The following is a 20,262-nucleotide window of genomic DNA, read 5'->3' as shown; positions in this document are numbered from 1 at the left end:
CAGAAACGCCGCAAGCCCCCATCTGACTCCCATACTCGGCCCGCAAGGAGCTTCTCATCCGCTTTCTTTGCGGAGTTACCACAGTTTCAAAGCCTTGGGCTCCAGGGGCTGGATGAAGGGGAACTTGAGGGATTGTGGGCAGGGGTGAGTGAGGTGAAAGGAGAGGCGCTGGCCTGGCCCCTCTCTTCCCAGTCCACACAGGGGCCCCAAAGCCTGGGGAAATCCTCGAAGACAGCTCGAAACAGTGGCCCAAGCCAATGGCCCGCGAGAGACCGCCCCACATCTGGCCGAGAGTCCCGGAGCGCGAGGGCGCGCGGGAGAGGGCGGGGGCGGGCTCGCTGGAGGCGCAGGCTCCGGGGCCGGGCTCCCCAGCCGGGTCAGCAACCGGAGCGGGAAGGCCGGGACAGGTACGTAACCAGGGGAGCGCAAGCCAGGCGCGAGCGGCCCGGGACGCCCGGGCTCCGTCCAGTTCCGTCTGGGAGCACCCTTAAGCTGGCTTTGGGCCGGGGCGGAGAGGCCATCCCCCGCGGGCTCGGGGCCCTTGGGGAAGCGAGGGAAGCGCAGCTGTCTGCCCGGCGCCCGGGGAGCGCGGGCTTCGGATGGCTGGAAATGCCGCGCGCACCCGCCTGCGTGGAGTCGAGGGCGGTGGGCGCACCCCGCAGGGAGAACGGCCGCTGAAACCCCCTTAGCACCTCTGCCTTTGCCCCGTCCTGCCAAACTCGGCTGGAGTCTGGGATAAAGCAAAATAACTTTTCCTTTTACGGGGGAGGTAACCGGCGGGAAGTAGTATGAGAAGAAGCGGGAACCGGGCGGCAACGCCCTGCCCCCAACTGCGTGGAGGACCCTCTTCGATTTTCTCCCAGGGGTAGGGGTAGTGGTGAGACCTAAGACATTTCTGTTTATAGGGGGCGGCTGGTGGCGCTGGGCGGGGCAGGCAGTGAAAAGAAAGAGCGCCACCGTTCTCTGGCTCCCCTCTCCCCCAGCTTGAGGCCGTCTTTAGGCCCCTTGGGCGGGCTTGGCTCCCTGCTCTGCAGGCCTTGCCTCCACTATGGAGCCTCCAGAGAGAATCCGTGCAACCTCCTTTCACCTGCAGCGTCCTCAATTTCTCAGTCTCCCACAGCTAACCCTATTAGACTATACCATTGACTCTGGTTGATGTGAGACATCCAGGATAAATTTAGCGAAGCAAACTCTTGAATTGGGGAGTTTGGAGTGGAGAGCTAGCGTCTGTCGTTCTCGGGGGGTGGGTTTATTTTTGAGAAAGCACCTGGCATGAAAATGAAAATCTTACTAACCCAATCACCGTTCGCAGTCTGGCCCTGGCTCAAGGAAAGCGGGAGGGTGGGCGGCGAGTGGCCGTCAGGACTCACAGTCACAGGGATCTCTTCCGGTCGGCAGGTGTGCGCCGGCTCGGCGAAAAGGCGGCCAGCCCCGGGGCGCCATCGGGCAGGGCGCGCTGCCCCTGAGTTTGCGGCCCCCGGGCAAGCGAGGACGTGACCCCCGGGGCACGCCTCCGTAACCTCGGCGGGTCATGGCCGAGGGGTCAAGAAAAGTTCCTGCGGGGGGAGGATGTTGCTAGCCCTGGGGTGTTATGGTTGACCCCGGGAAAGGAAACCTACACTCTACGAACTCCTTTGTGCCTTGTGCCCTCACCGTGTCGCAGTTCCCTCCCAAACACGGGGTTACCTAAATTCCCGTCCCGGCGGCTCAAGAAACCTCAAATCTTGGTAGTTTCCCGCTTTCCTCACGTAGTCCCAGGGGGAACCCGGCTCCGTGTGCCCCTCCCCCTCCCTGCTTCTACAGCCAACCCCTAGGATCCTCGCTCTCCCGGGCCTTTGCCCTTCCCAGCTGGTGCCTCTGGTGCCCAACTGGGGTTGGGGTGGGGGGAGCCAAAGAGGCGGAGTAACCCCCCTCCTTGCAAAAATAACAGAACTACTGGAAGTTCTAATAAAACTAAATCCCAGCCCGCCAATCTGTCCCCCTCCCAAATCCTGCCTGGAGAGTTGCGGCGGAGGGATGTGTGTGGGGGGGAGGCGGAGGGAGGGAGGGTCATCCCGGGGAAGGGGGATCCGGCGCAAATTTACGCCCGCGCCTCTCATTTGTTAGTTGATTCGGTCTAAAAGTTCGCTATTTATAGGCTACTCTCGGCAGCCCGAATCCCCGCGCCCGCTTCCTTTGCAAAGTGAGAGAGGTCCCCGCGGCGCCGAGCGGCCCGTCTCGGTCGTGTCCCGTGATCTGTACTGTTCTGTTTCTGCCCTCACGCCGCAGGCAGCTGGGCACCTCGCGGGCAGCCCCGAAACCACCCACTGGCAGTAGTTGAGAGAGCGGCTCTGCAGTCCGACCATGTGAGTCCGCGCCTAACCGGGCTCGGCGCGCGCGCGGGCGGGCGGGCGGACGCGGGGGAGGCGCTGCCGCTCGGCCGCCGCGCCCGCGCCCCTGGGGCTGGCCTCCGCCTCTGTCCCTGCGACCTCCAGCTCCTTTCTTCTCCCTCCTCCCCCTTTGATTTCTCCTTTCTCATTGTCTATTTCCGTGCTTCTCTGACTCTCCCCTGCTCTCAACTTCCAGCTGAGTTTGGGCACAAAAAAGAGGCGACTGGCCTTTACGTGGGAGGCGGGGTGGGCTGGGCATGTCTGTTTCCTAAAGAAGAAAACTCTGTGGGTCTGGGGGAGGGGGAGGCGCGTACCGGAGGCGGCCTGGAGCGCGGCGGGAGGGTACGAGGCGCGTTCAGAGGGAGACCTTTCCTTTTGCCTTGGCACCGACCGACCGCAGGATGGGAATGCGGTGCTCACGAAGCCTCGCTGTTTGGAACCATCCCTCTACAATGGGGGGCGGGGGGGCAGATGTCTTAAACCGCCCCGGGCGAAAGGAGGGAAGAATGTGGGCGCCGGCCGAGGGTAGTCGGGAAATAGAGTCAAGTCCCTGGATTACAGGTAGAATTGGGCGCTGCGACCACCTTTCTGCCCCGCGGCGGTGGACAGGACTCGCGTGCGGAGACAGCAAGGGCGCAAGCGGATCGTGGCCGTCCGTGGGCCTTGACCTTGTCTTCCTTTTCTACCTGCCAGCGCCTTAGACGATGCTTCTGTGTTTTTAGAACCCAGAAGTCAAGGGGGCGGGGAGCCTGGCCGGCAGAAAATATTCCCGAGCCCCGGGCGAGAGGAGCGCCAGGCGCGCGCGCGCGTGGCTCGGGGAAGGGCTATGCGCTCGGGGCCGCGGCCCGGCCGGCTTTCCCGCAGGCGCGCGGCGGCGGCCATGAACCCCGCGCAGGGCTCTTCAAACCACCCTTTCCCCCCAGAGACCAGGTGCGACATTTGGGGGGTGGAGAAGGCTGTGACTGAAAATAACCGGGGGCTCGGAACCGTTTGGCCGGAGATCTGAGCCCCAGCGCTGAAGTGGAGAGAAGTTAGAAGTGAGGGAACAACTGCGGCCTCGCCGGTCGCGTGCTCAGGGCCCTGTGCCCTCGCTGATTAGCTTCTTAGTCGCCACCAATATCTCCTCTCACGGTGGATAGCACACAATCCCCCTGCGGCCACCTCCCCAGAGCGCTCGGTCTGCCTGTGGATAGACTGGTGTTGAGCGAAATCTCAGCACCGGTCTATGGCAGTGCCCCAGAGGGGACTTGACTTTCCAAAGTGCGTGCACCCAGGGTTCCCGGCACAGAAACGGGGGAGGGGTCTGTTTCCGGCTCGGGTTGGTCCCTTCTTCCCCCCTGTGCTCACTGTGCAGGGACAATCTGGCTCAGACGGGATGGGGGCCGCCCCTCCCTGGCCCAGAGCTGCCCGGATTCTCACCCCGGCCCGCCCGAAACAGCTTTCAGAAACTCGACTGCCAAGTTAAAAGCACAGGCAGGTTTCTCCTTCTATCCCTGGGCCGCAGGCGGGGTTACGCGTAGATGGCAAATTGATTACAATTTTACAGCCAGAAACTAGCGGCAGGGACCCATAAAGGTAGGAATTCAGGGATTGGGGGTGCGATGTCTTAGTATCTCTCCTCCCAGCCCATTCCCCGAGAGTAAATGCCACTCAGCCCTCCTGTCACGGGTTTGTGTGAGTCTGGAGGCTTTTCGTTAAGTCCTAAGAGGAAGAAAAAGGAGGGAAGGAGACAGCGAGATCAAAGTAAGAAAGATGGAAGTTAAGAGGAAATGAGACAGAGAAAAGACAGGATAAAGGGGAAGGTGTGCTCTAGCTAGCTGTCTTCCTCCTTGCCTCCTTGGAAAAGAGCACGATGTTTCGAGAGAGCGTTGGAGTTAGCCCAAGAGCATCCACCCTCACCCCAACTTCTCTGACGTTGGTCGGCTGGTGGATGCGCCTCTGCCCGCGCTTTGATTCACTTGTGCAGTTTCCCCAGCTCGCGACCCTCAGCCACATGCAAATTCCCTGTCCCCAGGGCTGTACGACACGCTTCGCTCAGGAGCTGGTCAAAGACGGAGAAGGCCCAGCGCGCGCTCGCCGCAACCCCTGCGGTTCTACTTCTGCACAGAATCTGGGGTTGGCAGGGGCGCGCTGCGCGCGGGCTCCGGGACGCCGGTGGGAGAGGAGTACTTGCCCAAATCATTCTGCTTTTAGGGATTTTGGGAGCCAGTAGGGCTTTTCCCCGTCTCTGACGGGATCTTAGAACTTGGGAGCTTTTGGGGCTCAGCGAAGTAAAATAAACTTGTCCTGGGCTCTGGCTTAGTTCTCTGCGTGCGGTAGCCCTGGATCCTTCTAGCTCTCCCTTCCGGCTGCAGATTCTTTCCCGTCCCTGCCTTGCCATGCTCTGCCTCTGTTGCGGGGCCTCCAGACTCCTGAGGCTTTACCCGCAGGCGGGGGCTTTAGATAGGAAAGACCCCCAGTTCTCTTCCTCAGTTTGAGTAAAAATGACCTTCCACCATCCAGACAAAATAAGAGAACAAACTGTGTGTGTAAGGAAGGAGGTGAGGGCAGAGAACGGGGAGGCCTGTTAGTTTCCAAGTGAACTTACTTGCATGGAAGAAGAAATTACACTCTCTCCAAACAGGTCATGCTTTCAAGGAACCCTGGAAGGAGACAGGACTAGGGATTGTCCTCTTAACAAATTCTTCAGGTCTGTGACCTATAAGCCCTAAGACGTGATGGAAACGGGGGGGGGGGGGCTTGGCAGAGAAGGCCACTTGTGCCCACCTGCGAGCAGGCCTTGCCCTTCTTAGATGATCTTAGATCATGGTTATAAACTGTGGTAACCGGTTTATGAATAATCAGAGCATAAACACCTGACAGTCCTTAAGTCGTGCTTTTCATGGTGCCATGAGCTGCGCTACTGGGTCATCTGGGGCCTAAAGCAGAGGTTAAGACCCACTCCAGTGCCTCTCTATCCCTTTCCCCAGGTATACCTTTGACTCTGCTGGGTGTGTGTGGATGGATGAAGGCAGGGGTCACTTTTCCTAAAAGCTGGAGCAATTCCTTTCCCTATGCCCATCACCAATCTTTCTTGGGTCAGTAACCCCAGGACTCCAGCAATTCGAATTCCTAGCTTATGTGCTCTTCTTTATAAGAGACTTCTCTTATGAAGAAGTGAAAACTTAGAGGAGCTGAGTTCAGTCTCCTTCCACGATTGCAGTTGATCATAAATTTGCCCATACCTGGGCAAAGAGCTGAGGTCTGCAACACCAGTGGAAAGAGGGGTTAAGGAGAACCCAGAGAAGATCTAAGTGACTCTGCTTGGCAAAGAAGTTCCATTAACTCCATGCTTTCCTCTTGTGTTTCACCAGTTTAACCTCACTTTTCCCCGTTAAATGAGGAAATAGAATTCTCCACTTACGTGACTATTTTGGCCACATGTTCAGATGTATATTCTGACCAAGCATTTTCAGAATTTGACCATCGAATACATATGCTACCTGTAAAGTCTTCTGTGCACTCTTCCATCCCACTTAATTTTGACATAAAATATCAGCATTTCTTTTCATCTAGTTCTTGTTCACCTTCAACAGTTGGTTTCAGTTTCTATATTTCTCAAATTTCCTTACAATAACAGTACATGAACTGGATATGCTTAGCTTCTATGAGACAGGGTTATTCCCTCTGCAATTTTCCAGGCAGTTCTGGCTAAAACCATCTTTGCTTTCACCTGAAAGAGACGCTTACTTGAGATGAAAGTGACGGGCTTTTTAAAAAACTCATATTATCTAAATACTTGCTCTTTTGTTTCCTTCTGCCTCTTTGGAATAAACCCAGTCATATTAACATTTAAATAGACATGTCACAGAAGATAAACATGGCTTTTTATGTAGAAATTTTCTTTGAGATTTAAAAAATCATAGCTTAGATATTTAACGTAATTTCCGGAAATTGTATCTTTGAAATCCATTGGCAGCTAGATTTATTTGCAGAACTTTCCATGTAACTTTGTCATGCTTCTTTACAATTATATCCTCTGATCCTAACGGCATCTGCCCTCAACTGCTTAACAAATACAGACTGTTTATACATTCAAAGGAGATTTTTTTCCAACTTTAAAATTCTTTCGACATTTCCCTTTATATAACCTAGTTGACATGAAAGTTTGCAGCTCAGAAAAATTAAGTTTGGAGCATATAATACATTCTACTCACCCATTTATGTAATCTCTATTTTATTGTTTACATTTTAATAGTTAAAAAGACATTTCTTTTTGGAAGAAAAGATATATATTTTATAAATATAAAACATATGTATATAAAAGAAATATATATCTTCTTTTTCAGGGAGGCTTACTGAATGATTAGTTTTTCTCCAATTTAAAAATTTTTTCTATATGTCATTGTTTCCTGTTCATTTATCTCATGTACATTAAGGAAAGATTCAAATTACTGATTTATGATAAATCACATCACTCTTCTTACCAGAGTCATCAATATTCTATTATTTTAAATCAAACATTTTAATGTAATTTCGAAGAGAGAAGGTTCCCACATATGTTCATTAATCGGTCAGTGCTGGCTAAATTGGCTAAACTATTAACAGGAAACATTTGGAAGTGGAAATGTAACCTTGGAAAAGTTGCTGTTTTTACTGGGAAACTGATGAACCAAGAATGCCATTCAAGAGCAAAAGGGTTAATGACAAATGGCCTAGTGAAATAGAGGAAATAGGACAGCTTGTCAGCCACTGATCTTCTAGATGCAATATTTCACTCCTTAACATTATTTGAGTGAGGTATCGTGTGAAGTTACTTTGTAGGGAAGAAGAAGCTCTTGCTTTACCTACTGGGGATTCAAGCCAGTATTTTTTTTTTTTAAGGAGGCAAAATTTTAGATACCGTAAAATCCTACATTTAAGTCATTTTAAAGCATAGAACATAATGGCTTTTTACTATATTCACAGTGCTGTGCAACCATGACCACTGTTTAAGTCCAGAACATTTTCATCACCCCAAAAGGAAACCTTGTACCCATTAAGCAATCTCTCCCTCTCCCACCTCCACCTTTGGCAACCACTAATCTGCATTCTGTCTCTATGGATCTGCCTGTTCTGCACATTTTATAACAAATCATTTAATATTTGACCTTTTGTGTCTGACTTCTTTCACTTAACAGTATTTTCAAGGTTCATCCCTGTTGTAGCATGTGTTAGTACTTCATTCTTCTTTATGGCTGAATAATATTTGATTTTATGGATATACCACATTGTGTTGATGGACATTTGGGTTGTTTCCACCTTTTGGCTATTATGAATAATGCTCTGTGAACATTCATTACAAAATTTGTTTGAACCTATGTTTTCAGATCTTTGCTCGGTCGTAGCCTAACTCTGTGTTTAACTTTTTGAGGAATCACCATACTGCTTTCCACAGTGGCTGCACAATTTTATAGTCCTACCAAAAATGTCTGAGAGGTCCAACTTCTCCACATCTTTGTCAACATTTATTTTATTTAAATATTTATTTTTCAATATTTATTTTTTTAATTTAAATATTTATTTATTTTAAAATTTATTTATTTCTTTTTATTTATTTTTGGCTGTGTTGGGTCTTCGTTTCTGTGCGAGGGCTTTCTCTAGTTGCGGCAAGCGGGGGCCACTCTTCATCGCGGTGCGCGGGCCTCTCACTATCGCGGCCTCTCTTGTTGCGGAGCACAGGCTCCAGACGCACAGGCTCAGTAGTTGTGGCTCACGGGCCTAGTCGCTCCGCGGCATGTGGGATCTCCCCAGGCCAGGGCTCGAACCCGTGTCCCCTGCATTGGCAGGCAGACTCTCAACCACTGCGCCACCAGGGAAGCCCTAAATATTTATTTTTATTTAAATATTTATTTATTTTATTAAAAAAATTATAGCCATCCTAGTGGGTGTAAGTGGTGTCTCACTGTGGTTTTGATTTGCATTTCCCTAATGACTAATGGTGCTGAGTGCCTTTTCATGTGCTTGTTGGCCATTTGAATATCTTTTTTGGAGAAATGTCTATTCACTGTCTTTGCCTCCTTTGAAATTGGTTGTTTGTCTTTTTGTTGTTGAACTGTAAGAGTTTTTATGTATTCTGAGTAATAGATCTTTAGCAGACATATGATTTGCAAATATTTATACCTTCTCCCTTTCTCTGGGTTGTTTTTCACCTGCTTGGTATTGCCCTGCAATTCATAAAGTTTTTAATTTTGATAAAGTCCAATTTAATAGAAGTTATTTTTAACAATAGGTACATTCCTCACCCATGATAAAACTCAGATTAAACACAAGACAAAACAAAAATTAAAAATGCTAAACCCTAAAAAAAGAGAAAACTCTTCTGTAATGCAAGAGAGCAACTTTATCAAATGTAGATTATCAGGGGGTGTGTACAAGAAAAGGAAACAGCTATGGCTACATTGACCTTTTTCTTCGAAGAAGTCCTGTGTTATTCAGGACCTGCTGAATGAGATCTTTTATCTCAGGATGACAGTAGTTGTTTTTTTTTTTTTTTAATTATCATTATCAAATTCATCTACCAAGAAATTTCAAATAGTCTCCTCTGTTTAAATAACATTCAGGATCTGCTTTAAACCAACAACAACCAGGAAGATCAAAGAAAAGGTTGCCAAGGTGTTTCTAATATAGCAGTTTTTAACACACAGCCACACACAGGCTGTGTAGTCAGGTGATATACTTGTAAAGTTCCTGGGAGAAAGGTCTTGGAGTCAGAGAGAAGAGAAACTAAATTATTGCAAAACATGTTAAAAACAAAAATTAATGAAAGAGGAAGAATAGAAATGGACATTATTGAGTGTTGAGGCTTTGCCGATTCTCTCAATTTGACTGTTTTTAGGTAATTAATTTATGGGTTAAAAAAAAACAAACACTGGTTTGAACCAGCTCTTCATTTAATTTCCTTATTTAGTTATTGAGGAAGAAAGCTTATGGTGAACACCGATTGACACATCTCTGATTCTGTTCATTGGAAATCTTGGACTGGACTCTGACATCTGCCATTTTATGGCATATCATATTGGACAAACCACTGGACTCTTTCTAAGTGTCCATGCATGGAGTTCTTGCATGATCCACATGCATGGCTGTCATCTTGAACAGCCCTGAAAGATCTTGAGGGAAACTCAGTTTCCTTCTCTGCAGGGTAACACCTTCATCCCCCAGTTATGGTGGGGAAAAAGGGAATAATACTTGCGAAAATGATAAGGCATTTTGAAGTTCTAGTGTGTTTCCTTATTTGTGTAGCACTTACAACGTACCAGGTATTGCCTTAAGATTTAATAAATGTTAAAAAATTAAGTCCGCAAACAGCCCTATGAGGTAGGTACGATTTCCCCTCATTTTATAGGTGAGAAAAGTGAAGTGTGGAGATTTTATATAACTTGCCCAAGATCATATAGCTGATAAGTGGCAGAGTTAGATTTTTGAACCCAGGTAGTCTGGCTCCAGAGTCCATGTTCTTACGACTCCATCCTGTTGGTTACATTTAAAATCTTGAGATTTCAGATGAAAATTGGAGTCTCTGTATTAATGGATTTAATCAATGTTTACTGAGTACCTCTTATTTGCCAGACTTCTCTTGAAACGCTGGAACGTCTAGGAATGCTGGGGCAGCAATACGGCATTCTCTCCTGGCAACAATCAGCAGGAGACCAGTGGTCCCTGCCATCTTTTGATGGGGTCACCCGACTTCGCTTGATTCATTCACTTGTTTACTTGCGTGAGTCCTACAATCAATCACACTTGTTACTGCTAACATGAGCCCCAGGCAAGGAAAATAGATCACAATCAAAATAGTAAGCAGGAAGGCAATAATAAATATAGAAAACAAACATCATGGCATGAATTTAGTTTTGCGAAGTTCTCTTGCTGCTATCATTAACTGCAGATCAATGAGCGAGAGAGATTGGTTGGGTACCCACTGAGTACTTGAGGTGAGGAACAAGCGCTTTTAAAATTTAGAAGTTTAAAATCAGAAAGGCAACAAAAACCAACACACACAGAATAATATAAATTAACATACAGGAAAATTTTTTTTTACCACCAATTGGAAATCTTTAATCGTTAGTCTTTTAGGCAGATATCTTTCAGTCAGGAAAGAGTTTGTTTCATTATTTTAGACACAAAAGGTAAATAACAAGCAATATCAGATCTATTCCAAAAAGCAGGCTTCAGAATATGCCACAACGTTGGGAAACAATCAACCCTCTGTCTTGTGTTTTCAAAAGACTGGTTCATGCAGTGTGATTGAGGAGTGTTCATAGCGATTACCCCGAATGCTACAGGCTCCAGAAGAATCTTCTGAATGGAGAGAGAATTAAAGACGCCGAATACTGTATTATCATTATATATATTCCATTGCATCCTAATTTTTGAACATGGTTAATTATTATTAATGAGGATACTTGATAAGCAAGAACTTTCCTCGTGTAAATGTGTAGATGCCAACGAAAGAGTTAACTCTAGCTGTTTGCCAACTTAAGAGTGAAGAGTCCACTTTTCAGAGGTCTGGTACCAAGCAGAGGAAGTATTTTAACATTCAGTGTATTGTGGTCAGTGTCACATAGCTGGGCTTTCACCATGATTTGGCCAATATTGAGTCCATAAGCCTGAGTCAAATGTTCTGTGGAAGTTTGTCGGGTGGCTTGACATGGATGTACACAGTACTATTGGTCCAGCCCTGTTTTATCTGTTTTTAAATAATCAGCAGAAACACCGTATGTGTTGCACACTTCCTGTGATTAGTTTGTTGAATACTCTAGAATTATGGTGAACTTGCTGATTCAGCACATAGTGTGTGTTGACTACCGGCTGGCTTTTAATGCTATGAGGCGGGTGGGAAGGTAGCGAGGTAGATGGGTTCAGAGAAATATTGTGAATCCCATAGGGAGGAAAGTGAGACTTAGAAGTGACTGCCCATCACCACACAGATAGTGAGGGTACAGATTTGGTCGTCAAACCCAGGCTTCTGATACCAAGTCAAAGGCTCCTCTTCCACGTCTCTTGATCAGCGTTTTTGAGAGTGTTTTTCACCTGAACCCCCATGTCAAAATGTCCTGAGATGTTTGTATAAAGTGTAGAATCCTAGGACCTGCTTTAGAAATACTGAATCCCTAGGATTCAGCAATCTTAATAGTCCCCTCAATATATTTATACACAGTAAATGTTAGGGTTCGCTGGTCTAGATACTAAAAATGTTGGAGTATTTGGTTAGGTCAATTTGACACTAAGATCGTCATCCATTTTCACTTTTCACTTTTCATCCTTGCAACAAGAGAAAAAAGAAATCTTCTGACCACAAACAATAAATGCCAGTGTACTCTTAATAGTTACCCCACAAATTGGGATTTAAATAAGAGATTCAAAGAGATCTTCCCACTTGGGGAAGTTGTTCTTATTTGAAATATTCCATAGAAGTGGGATGTTTTTATCACATCGTTTTATAAAGCATGTTTTGTAGGACCCTGCTTCCACGGGATATTCATTAATTCAGCAAATACTTATTAAAATGTCAAGTACCATGTGAAGTACGTGATGACCAACAGTGAAGGACCACTGACCTCCTGGAACCCAGTCTATTGAGGAAAGACATTAACAGATGTTTTGCCCCAAAAGCTTTCTTAGTAGAAAAATTTGTGAAATAATGGGTTTAACAGATTTCTTCAGACAGGTACATTTCAGAGCCTTCGACATACCTAATATGTGCTGTAAATATCTGAGAGAGGATTATTGTATGTGATGTCTTCTAGACGTATTGTAGCATCCTTTGGGTGAAGGTCACCTCCTATGTCTAGTTCTCTACAGAACACCATTTGGATCACACTGTCCTTACACATTCCAGTGAAATCCTGTGCCCTGGAAGGCTCAAATCTGTGGCACTGGTAGAGAAGGGGGGTGGGTATTATAAAAGTGGACCCCCACTGCAGCCCCAGCCCCCAGGGTAGTATTGTTCTGATAGCCTAGTGAACAGTGGGATGAGCAATGGGCAGACTTCGGCCAAAGACCTAGTGTCCAGGGATCTAGATCAGCTTTGGGCTGTCTTCAGAGGTGGGCCGGGTGTGAATTTGAACATGGAGTGGATCCCTGGATGTGTCTCTGGTCTCTCAACTGGAGAGTGGTGAAGGCAGAAGAATTGTTTCCACATCTTCCAGAGATTCTGAGTCCACCTTGGAGCATTGGGTGCAGGAAGAGTACCATTAATGGGAACCACTTGCCAGTCTCCCTACATGGAAGGCTGGATATTACTGCAGGGGCACCCAGCCTTTGATTAGGTGCATGCAATTAGATTATTTGCTGAAAAATACTTCCTTTCTATGCATTGCCTGCTTATACCAGGATAGTTGTTGGGAAATGGAAAATACAGGCATTTTCAGCAGGCTGCCTAAGTCCAATGACTCCCAGGTTTTGTTTTGTTTTTTTCCTTGTTCTTCTTTTTCTCAGGCAGTGACTCTATGTAAAAAGAACAAAGTGACTTGGCTCAGATAACTCACGTTGGTGAGTTCACCTGATGGGTGGATTTAAATAGTTTGGTTGTTGACATTTATCAGATTACCCGGAGAATTGCCACATCGCCACCTTGATTCATGAATGTGGAGAGTTCTTAAAGAAGCCTCTTCAGAATTGTTTGTTTTTCTTAGTTATCATAATATTTAAAGATATGTTGCTTTATTGTTCGTTAAGTACATGCTTTATTCAAAGGCAGATCTTACCATATGCTTCTTCATGGATATACAAAATAAAATAAAGAAATGGAGCAGTTTCCCAATAATTCAAGTAGTCATCACCTGCATATATAAATACTGAAGACAAACTGCTTTTGGTCCCCCCCCCCCTTTCTAGAGTTGCCTAAATAAATGTTCACCTTTTCATTCTTTGTGAGAGGATATCAGATCTCTAAGTGTTGGTCTCTCGAATTCAAAGTCTAAATTCAGTTGCATGCTGAATTCAGTTGCATACTCTTTTAGTCACTTTGAACAAGAGGAGTTAAATGCAGTTGCTGTCTTCAGGGAGGTTACAGCTTAGGCTGAGAGGTAGTCAGGAAGGGTAAAAGCATACATTGTTAGGATATCATACAGCTGTCTGGTAAGTGCTACAGGAAGAGTTTTAAGCATGGTGATGGTGGTTCAAAGGAGTTTAATCTGGCCATGAAGAATTAGGAACAACTGACTGCAGGAGATTGCTGTGAGATTGGTCTGTAAAAATAGGTAGAGCTGGCTTTGGTAGAGCAGCAAAGAGAAGCAATGGGCGTAGGGTTTTATATATAAGGCAAGAATGTGAATAAAGACACAGAAGTGGGAACATATAAGGCCTGTTTGGGACACAGAAGAAGTGTATGTGGGAATGGAAGAAGAGGGGAAACCAACAGAGAAAAAGGTAGGACTTAACATTATTGAGGGCCCTTTAGCCATGATATACTGTCAGGTGTACTATCCATCCATTGTCACTTTTCATCCTTGCAACAAGCAGAAGAGATTACTTTCAAGGTTGCTGTTCACCAAAATTCCGGTACCATTTCCACTGTGTAGCGTTTCTGCTGGGGAGCAACTGCCAAGGAGGGTACCATATTTCCTAGGCCCCTTTACCTTTGTTGGGGCCAAATGCTTGTTCTCAACAATGAAATGTTTATGTACCTTCCAGGCTAACATGGTTAGGAGCATGTGTGCCCTTTCCACCATGGACTATAGAAGGAGAAAGGCTGTAAACAAAGGACTTCAAGATCCTACAGGAGAAAGAGTCACTAGATAGAGGAGCCTGGGTCCTATTCAGCATGCAACTGGACTTGACATAAATGGGAAGTAAATTTCTTTGAATAAATAAATAAGCTACTGAGATGTAGAGATTTATTGTTATAGCAGCTAGGGTTACCTTAATTAATACAAGTATTATTACAGGCTTATATAATACAGGCTCATAGATGTAACTGACTCAAAATCACTTGAAAAATAACAGGTGCGGCCAGGATGCAAACCCAAGTCCATCTTCAGAATGTTCTCTTATTCTATTCCCATGGTTTTAACTACTGTCTACATGCTAGTATGTATCAGTTCTCCATTGTTGGTCCAGACCCCTTTTGGGAAGTCCAGACTATCCAGTAGGTAGTTGCCTACCGGATTTCCCTACTTGAAAGTCTGTTATTCAGGCCATAAAATAAGCTCTTTTAAATAAGGCTCCAGTATACAATGGATTAAGTAAGTAGGTTTTTTCCCCCCTAGAATAAGTGGTTGGAGTGGAACGCTTGTCTGGCCTATCTGCTTCACTCACCCTTTGGTTCTTTCCATAGTGTTTTCCTGCCATCCTTTAAGGGGTTGTCCCTTTCGCATAGTTAAAGCTAACCCAGCTCCTGGTTATCCAAGAAGAAATGCAACATTTTTTTTTTTTAAGCAAATGGCAGAGATTGCACACTTTGGCTCCTCTTCTACTATCAAGAACTTAGTCATATGGATGTAAGGAGCCTGGGCATTGTGGTCACTAGTAGGTGGCTATGTGCTCAGCTGAAACAGTATTAGGTGAAAGAGGAGGAGGAGGACTTTGAAGGATACCCATTGTTCCGGCACAAGCCTCTCAGATATTAAATCCCACTGGGTTTAGAAACACACTCAGCCATCTACCCAAATTGACTTCGTATCTTGTATTCCCTCACGTGGTTAATGACCACGGCCCCCTCCCAGATGCCCAGAGACCAGGGTGATATACTCTGACTTGTTCTTTCACCTTACTCTCCATTGCCAGTAATTTTCATCTCTTAAGTATCTTTTGAAACTGCCCACTCCACTTAATCCCCTGCTACTGCCTTGTTCTGTGCCTTCAGCATCTCTCACGGAGACTTGTAGAATGGCCTCCTAACTGGTCACTGTGTCCCCAACAGCAACCTATCAAGGACATCCTTCACACTACCATGAGAGTGATTTTTCGAAAATGCAAATCTGATGATCATTTTACTCCCTTTTTATGACCCTTCAGTGATTTCCCATGGCAGAAGTCCAAACTGCTTTGCAGCGCACAAAAGGCCGTCTGTGGTTTAGTCCCTGAATCTCTCCAGCCTCATTTCTGACCCTTTACTATTCTCCTCCCCCAAACAGATCACCCCCACAGTTTCAGTTATACTGAGTGATGCCAGACTGTTTCATTTCTTTGTCTCTCTGCTCATGTGTTCCTTCTGTCTATTTTTCAAGACCCAACACAGCTGACACCTCTTCTGTGACATTATCCTAACACTTCTCCACTCTTTCCTTATCATGTTTCATTTATTCCATGATTCTATTGAATATCTGTCCATTTTAGGCTCATTGTATTAATCATTGGATGTGAAGAGCAGAAATAGATATGGCTCCTGCCCTTGTGGAGCTTATATTCTAATGGCAGAGTTGGACATCAATTGAATATTCCCACAAACAAATGTGAAATTATAACTGCGACAAATGCTATGAAGAAGGAAAATGAGTGTGATGATCAGCCCATCGTAGGAGAATTTGACCCAGCAAGGGAGTAGAGAAGAGACTTTCACCCAGGAAGTATGCTTAAGTGAAATATAAAAGATGAAATAACCAGGTGAGAAAAATGACTTGTAGGCAGAGGTACCGGTGTGTATCAAAACTTTAGGTTAGGAGGAAATTTGGGATTGTAGAAGAGGAAAACATTTCCCTTGACACTCTTAGGGTCCCTGGATGGATCTGAAAATTAAACAAAGACATTAACAGGAGAAAAGCACACACACTTATTTACTCTAACTTTTATGTGACATGGGAACCTTCATAAGGAAATGAAGACCCAAAGATATGGTTTGACCTGAATGGTTTTGTGCTGGGTTTGCTGAAGAGTGTAAAGTCGTGGGAAGGTATGAGAGGACAAAAAGTGGGAGCTAAGTGAGTAAGCTGGGGGAGACTTAGTAAGGAGTGTTCCTTTGGGTTCTTCTTGGTGTCCCTCCATCTTGCAGACAAGAACGTTCCTTCCCTCTGGGTATAGAGAGGGAACCTCTCACATGAGGAAGACTTGCTTCAGGGGAGAGGTTGGGGGGAGGTCAGAGGGACCTTTCTGCTTCTGCTATATTCTCAAACTCCTTCAGCTTAAAATATTCAATATGCCAGGGTGCCATATTTTGGGGTCACACATCCCAAACCCCATCAGGATATATGAAGGGATTGAATAAAGACCAGGTTCAGTGAGGGCATTGGTTTAAGGAATGAGGAACAGGATGAGACAGGAGAAGGAAGTAGGGGCAAGACTCTGAAGAACTTCATAAACCTGTTACGGAGGTTTCTCTTTGTTCTAAGAGGAGTGGAAAGCCATTTAAAATGAGATAGAGAAGATATAATCAGTTTAGTTTTTTTAAAGAATTCATTCTGGCCGCTGTGAGAAGGGTGAGTTTGATGGTTAACAGAGTAGATGGTGCTAGACTTGTTAGTTCAGGCTAGAGATACTGGTATATGGAATTAGGGTTGTGATAATGGTGATGAATAAGTCATATTTAGGATTGAAGATGGTAGATAAGGGAGAAGGAGGTATCAAGGAAGGTTCCCATATTCTTGGATGGAGGATAAAGCTAGTCATGGAGATAAGGAACACTTATCTAGAAGAAAACTAGTTTGGAGGGAGTTTGAATGTGAACTGCCTTGGGGAATATCTAGAAGGAATCATTTCACTGGATGTTAAGCATACTTCTGTTGCTTCATATATAATGTATTATAATTACCTTTGTTTGTGTTTCTCTTTATTAGACTGTGAGCTTCTCAAAGGGACGGAACAGCATATACTCTTTCCTCCTCCTCCTCCTCGCCCTCCCCTCCCCTTCCCTCCACCACCTTCTTCTTCTCCTTCTCCTTCTTCTCCTTCTTCTCCTTCTTCTCCTTCTCCTCCTCCTCCCCCTTCCTCCCCCTCCCCCTCCTTCCCCTTCCTCTTCTTCTTCTTCTTCTCCTTCTCCTCCTCCCCCCACCCCTCCCCCTCCCCTCCCCCTTCTTCCCCTTCCCCTTCTTCTTCTTCTTTTTCTTCTCCTTCTTTCTCCTTCTTCTCCTCCTTCTCCTCCTTATTCTCCTTCATCTTCATCTTATTCATTCTTGTATCCTCAATACCTACTACTGTAATTTGCACATAATATTTTCCCAGTACATCTTTGTGAATAAATGATCTAACTGACCCCAAAGCCCACACAGTTTCTCTCACACCAGTAATAGGGGCAAGAAAACACTGGAAAGACAAGCTGGGGCTCAGTTGTAGTGTTTTAAATCCCTGGCTAAGAAGTTAAATTATGACACATAATGTAATTAAACCTTAAGTTTACAGCTACTTTCCAACCTAACCTTTGTTTCAAATACTGCTTCTGTTATTTTTAAAACCATATAATGTTTACTCAGGGACATTCTCTCCTAATTAAATCAAAGCCAGTCAAGCTACAAGAACAACACAGAGATCATACTCTAAAAATGAACTATTCTTTATGTTGCAGGACTAAATGAAATTAGAATGAATCTACAGAAAGAGGGTTGGCAGATACAAAAGAAATGTAACGAGGCCTATTTATTTTTTCACTGTCTTTCTTTTCATTGTATTTTGGAGGTTAGCATTCAGTCATTAGGGCAGATCTAGAGAGGGATTCAGACATTTACGTGGTCCATTGCTGGGCTATTTTCACAGCATGGATCTGAAGCACATTCACTGTTTCTTGGAGTCAGAGTGACAGAACAATACTTTGAATCTGCTGAATTTAGTCCTAACCACACAAACAGCCTCTATCTATGGTGAAACAAAGCTAAGTCTTTAAATTCCCTATGAAGTGTTTGGGGTATGGGCCCCTTAAAATTGGTTGGACTCAGTTTGTACACAGTAATGAATGGTGCTTTCAGTTTCATTAACCCAGACTGGGATGAGATTTTTCTACTGTAATCTTGAAATTGGAGAAATCATCCCTTATTATTTTATTGGAAATCTACATATTTAAGGTCCCATGCCTATTTTACCCTATGACATATGCAGATTATTGAGGTCAAAGTGTATTTTTTCCCCTTTACATGCATTTTTGTGTGATTCCTTCTCCTCTTTTGGAAGGTGGTATCATCCTTATCTAATGTGAGCAGAGGGGAGAGTGGTTGGCTTGAATGAACTTACAGTTTCTTCTTGCAGATCTTAATGATGAGAATAGGAATTGAGTATCATGTGACTGATGGCCCAATCATATTGATTTTAATGACTGGCCATGGCAAGCATGACTAAATATAACTACGGACTCTGGGGCCAAGTCTCTATAGTACAAAGTGTAGATCTGGCAGCTATCCAGTAACTTCAGGCCACAGAGATGGCCAAGCTGAATGTAGATTCTTAGAACTGTCAGTATTTTCACTAAGAAGTTTAACAGCGTGATTCAGAGTCCAGGATCCAGAGTCAGACTTCCTGGGTTCATTTCTTCCTTAATCCATTTACTAGTGGTATAACCTTGGTCCAGTAATATAACTCTTTGTTTCTCAGTTTCCCCACATTTAAGATGAGGTTAGTAATATACTCACTGCATTGGGTTTTTGGGAGAATTAAAACCATTAATATCAGTAAAATGCTTTGAATGGGGTCTGGCACATAGTAAGTACTAAATAATTTCTTGCTTATTGTTGCTACAGTAGGAAGATGCTGAAGACGTGGGCTTTATAGAGACAAAGATAGATTTGTGAAAGCAAGGTCACTGCAACTTTTGGTGAAATGAAAAGAATTTTGAACTTTTTGGTGAAATATTAAATACATATCATCTACTTGACCTTTTAAACTGAATTGTTTCAGAGACTGATTTCTATAAATACTCTCTAAAATTATTATGAGTATCAAAAAATATTCCAGTGAAGTTGGTGTCATTTAGTGAAGGTTAAAGACCTCAAGAAGATTTTAATCATTTAACTTCATTTAATTCTCACAGAATTCTAGAAGGTATTGTTATCTCCATCTTACATATAACTAAACTGAGACTCAGAGAGGTGAGGTAGCATTTGGAGGTTTCAAAGCTGTTTAGTACCAGAACCAGGACTTGAACCCACTTATGACAAACTGCAAAGCCAGTATTTTTAACCTATATGATGAATTTCCCTCTACCTGCTATTATTTATATTAATAACTGTCATCAACATGGCATTTAAAGTACTTTAAATGCTCTATGAGTTAAGCTTTTTTTTTTTTTTTTGGCCGCACCGCGTGGCATGCGGGATCCTAGTTCCCCAAACAGGGATTGAACCCGTGCCCCCCGCATTGGAAGCACAGAGGCCCAGTTAAGCATTCTTGAAGTCCCAATTTTATAGATAAGAAAACTGAAGCTTAATGAAATTGATTGATTTGCCCAGGATTGTTCAGTAACTGCATATCCTATTTATAAGACTCCAAATTTTCTAATTTATCTACAACCATCTAATACTAGAGATTCTTGCTAATTCCATACTTACCACCAACCCAGTGGGCTGATGTAGGTAGGTAGAGAGAGAGACAGCAGAAACACCAATGGGAAAGAGATTCAAAGAGGAAGTAAAGCAGCAAGGATGTGGGGAGAAAAGCAGAACCATCACTATCCTACATTGTCTTTGCAAATTAGAAAAATCTCTAACTTGCTTGTCACATTCTCAGTAACATGATGACTGACTCCTTTAATTTTCTGTGTTTCGTTAATGATATCAAAATTATAACAGAAAATATCTTTGTTAGACTTTAATAAGAACATTCTGACAGTTTGGCTGTTAAAATACTAAGGGATTATGGGGAATTGCTTTCCCCCTAAGTTTGTAAAATATGATATTCATCCTCTCTATTACCATGTCATATTTCAAGTAAGCATCATTAGGGTCAAAACATTTAGTTTTTTGATTAAATATTGTCAGTAAGTTTAAGAGATCCTATGGAAGCCATCTCACTTCTT

At 44.6% G+C, this 20,262-nt stretch overlaps 1 protein-coding gene across 6 annotated transcripts in view; it reads left to right on the top strand.

Moving 5' to 3' along the window:
- The first annotated feature begins 288 nt into the window (after window positions 1-288).
- ESRRG (estrogen related receptor gamma) overlaps window positions 289-20,262 on the top strand; it is a 627,966-nt gene continuing 607,992 nt past the window's right edge. For 2 of the 6 annotated variants that reach the window (XM_061187297.1, XM_061187294.1), the window contains exons 1-2: window positions 290-407; window positions 2,138-2,345. Coding sequence is in view for 2 of the 6 variants with exons in the window: in XM_061187293.1 (XP_061043276.1) it covers window positions 2,344-2,345 (2 nt within the window). In the remaining 4 variants the exon portion in view is untranslated. Of the gene's footprint in view, window positions 408-2,137; window positions 2,346-20,262 lie in introns of all 6 variants that reach the window. The other 4 variants (XM_061187298.1, XM_061187295.1, XM_061187293.1 and 1 more) reach the window with 3 other exon arrangements.

Source organism: Eubalaena glacialis, chromosome 3, assembly GCF_028564815.1.
Source record: "Eubalaena glacialis isolate mEubGla1 chromosome 3, mEubGla1.1.hap2.+ XY, whole genome shotgun sequence".
Lineage (NCBI taxonomy): Eukaryota > Metazoa > Chordata > Mammalia > Artiodactyla > Balaenidae > Eubalaena > Eubalaena glacialis.
Note: the sequence above shows the minus strand (reverse complement) of the source record. Positions and strands in the feature narration are given on the sequence as shown.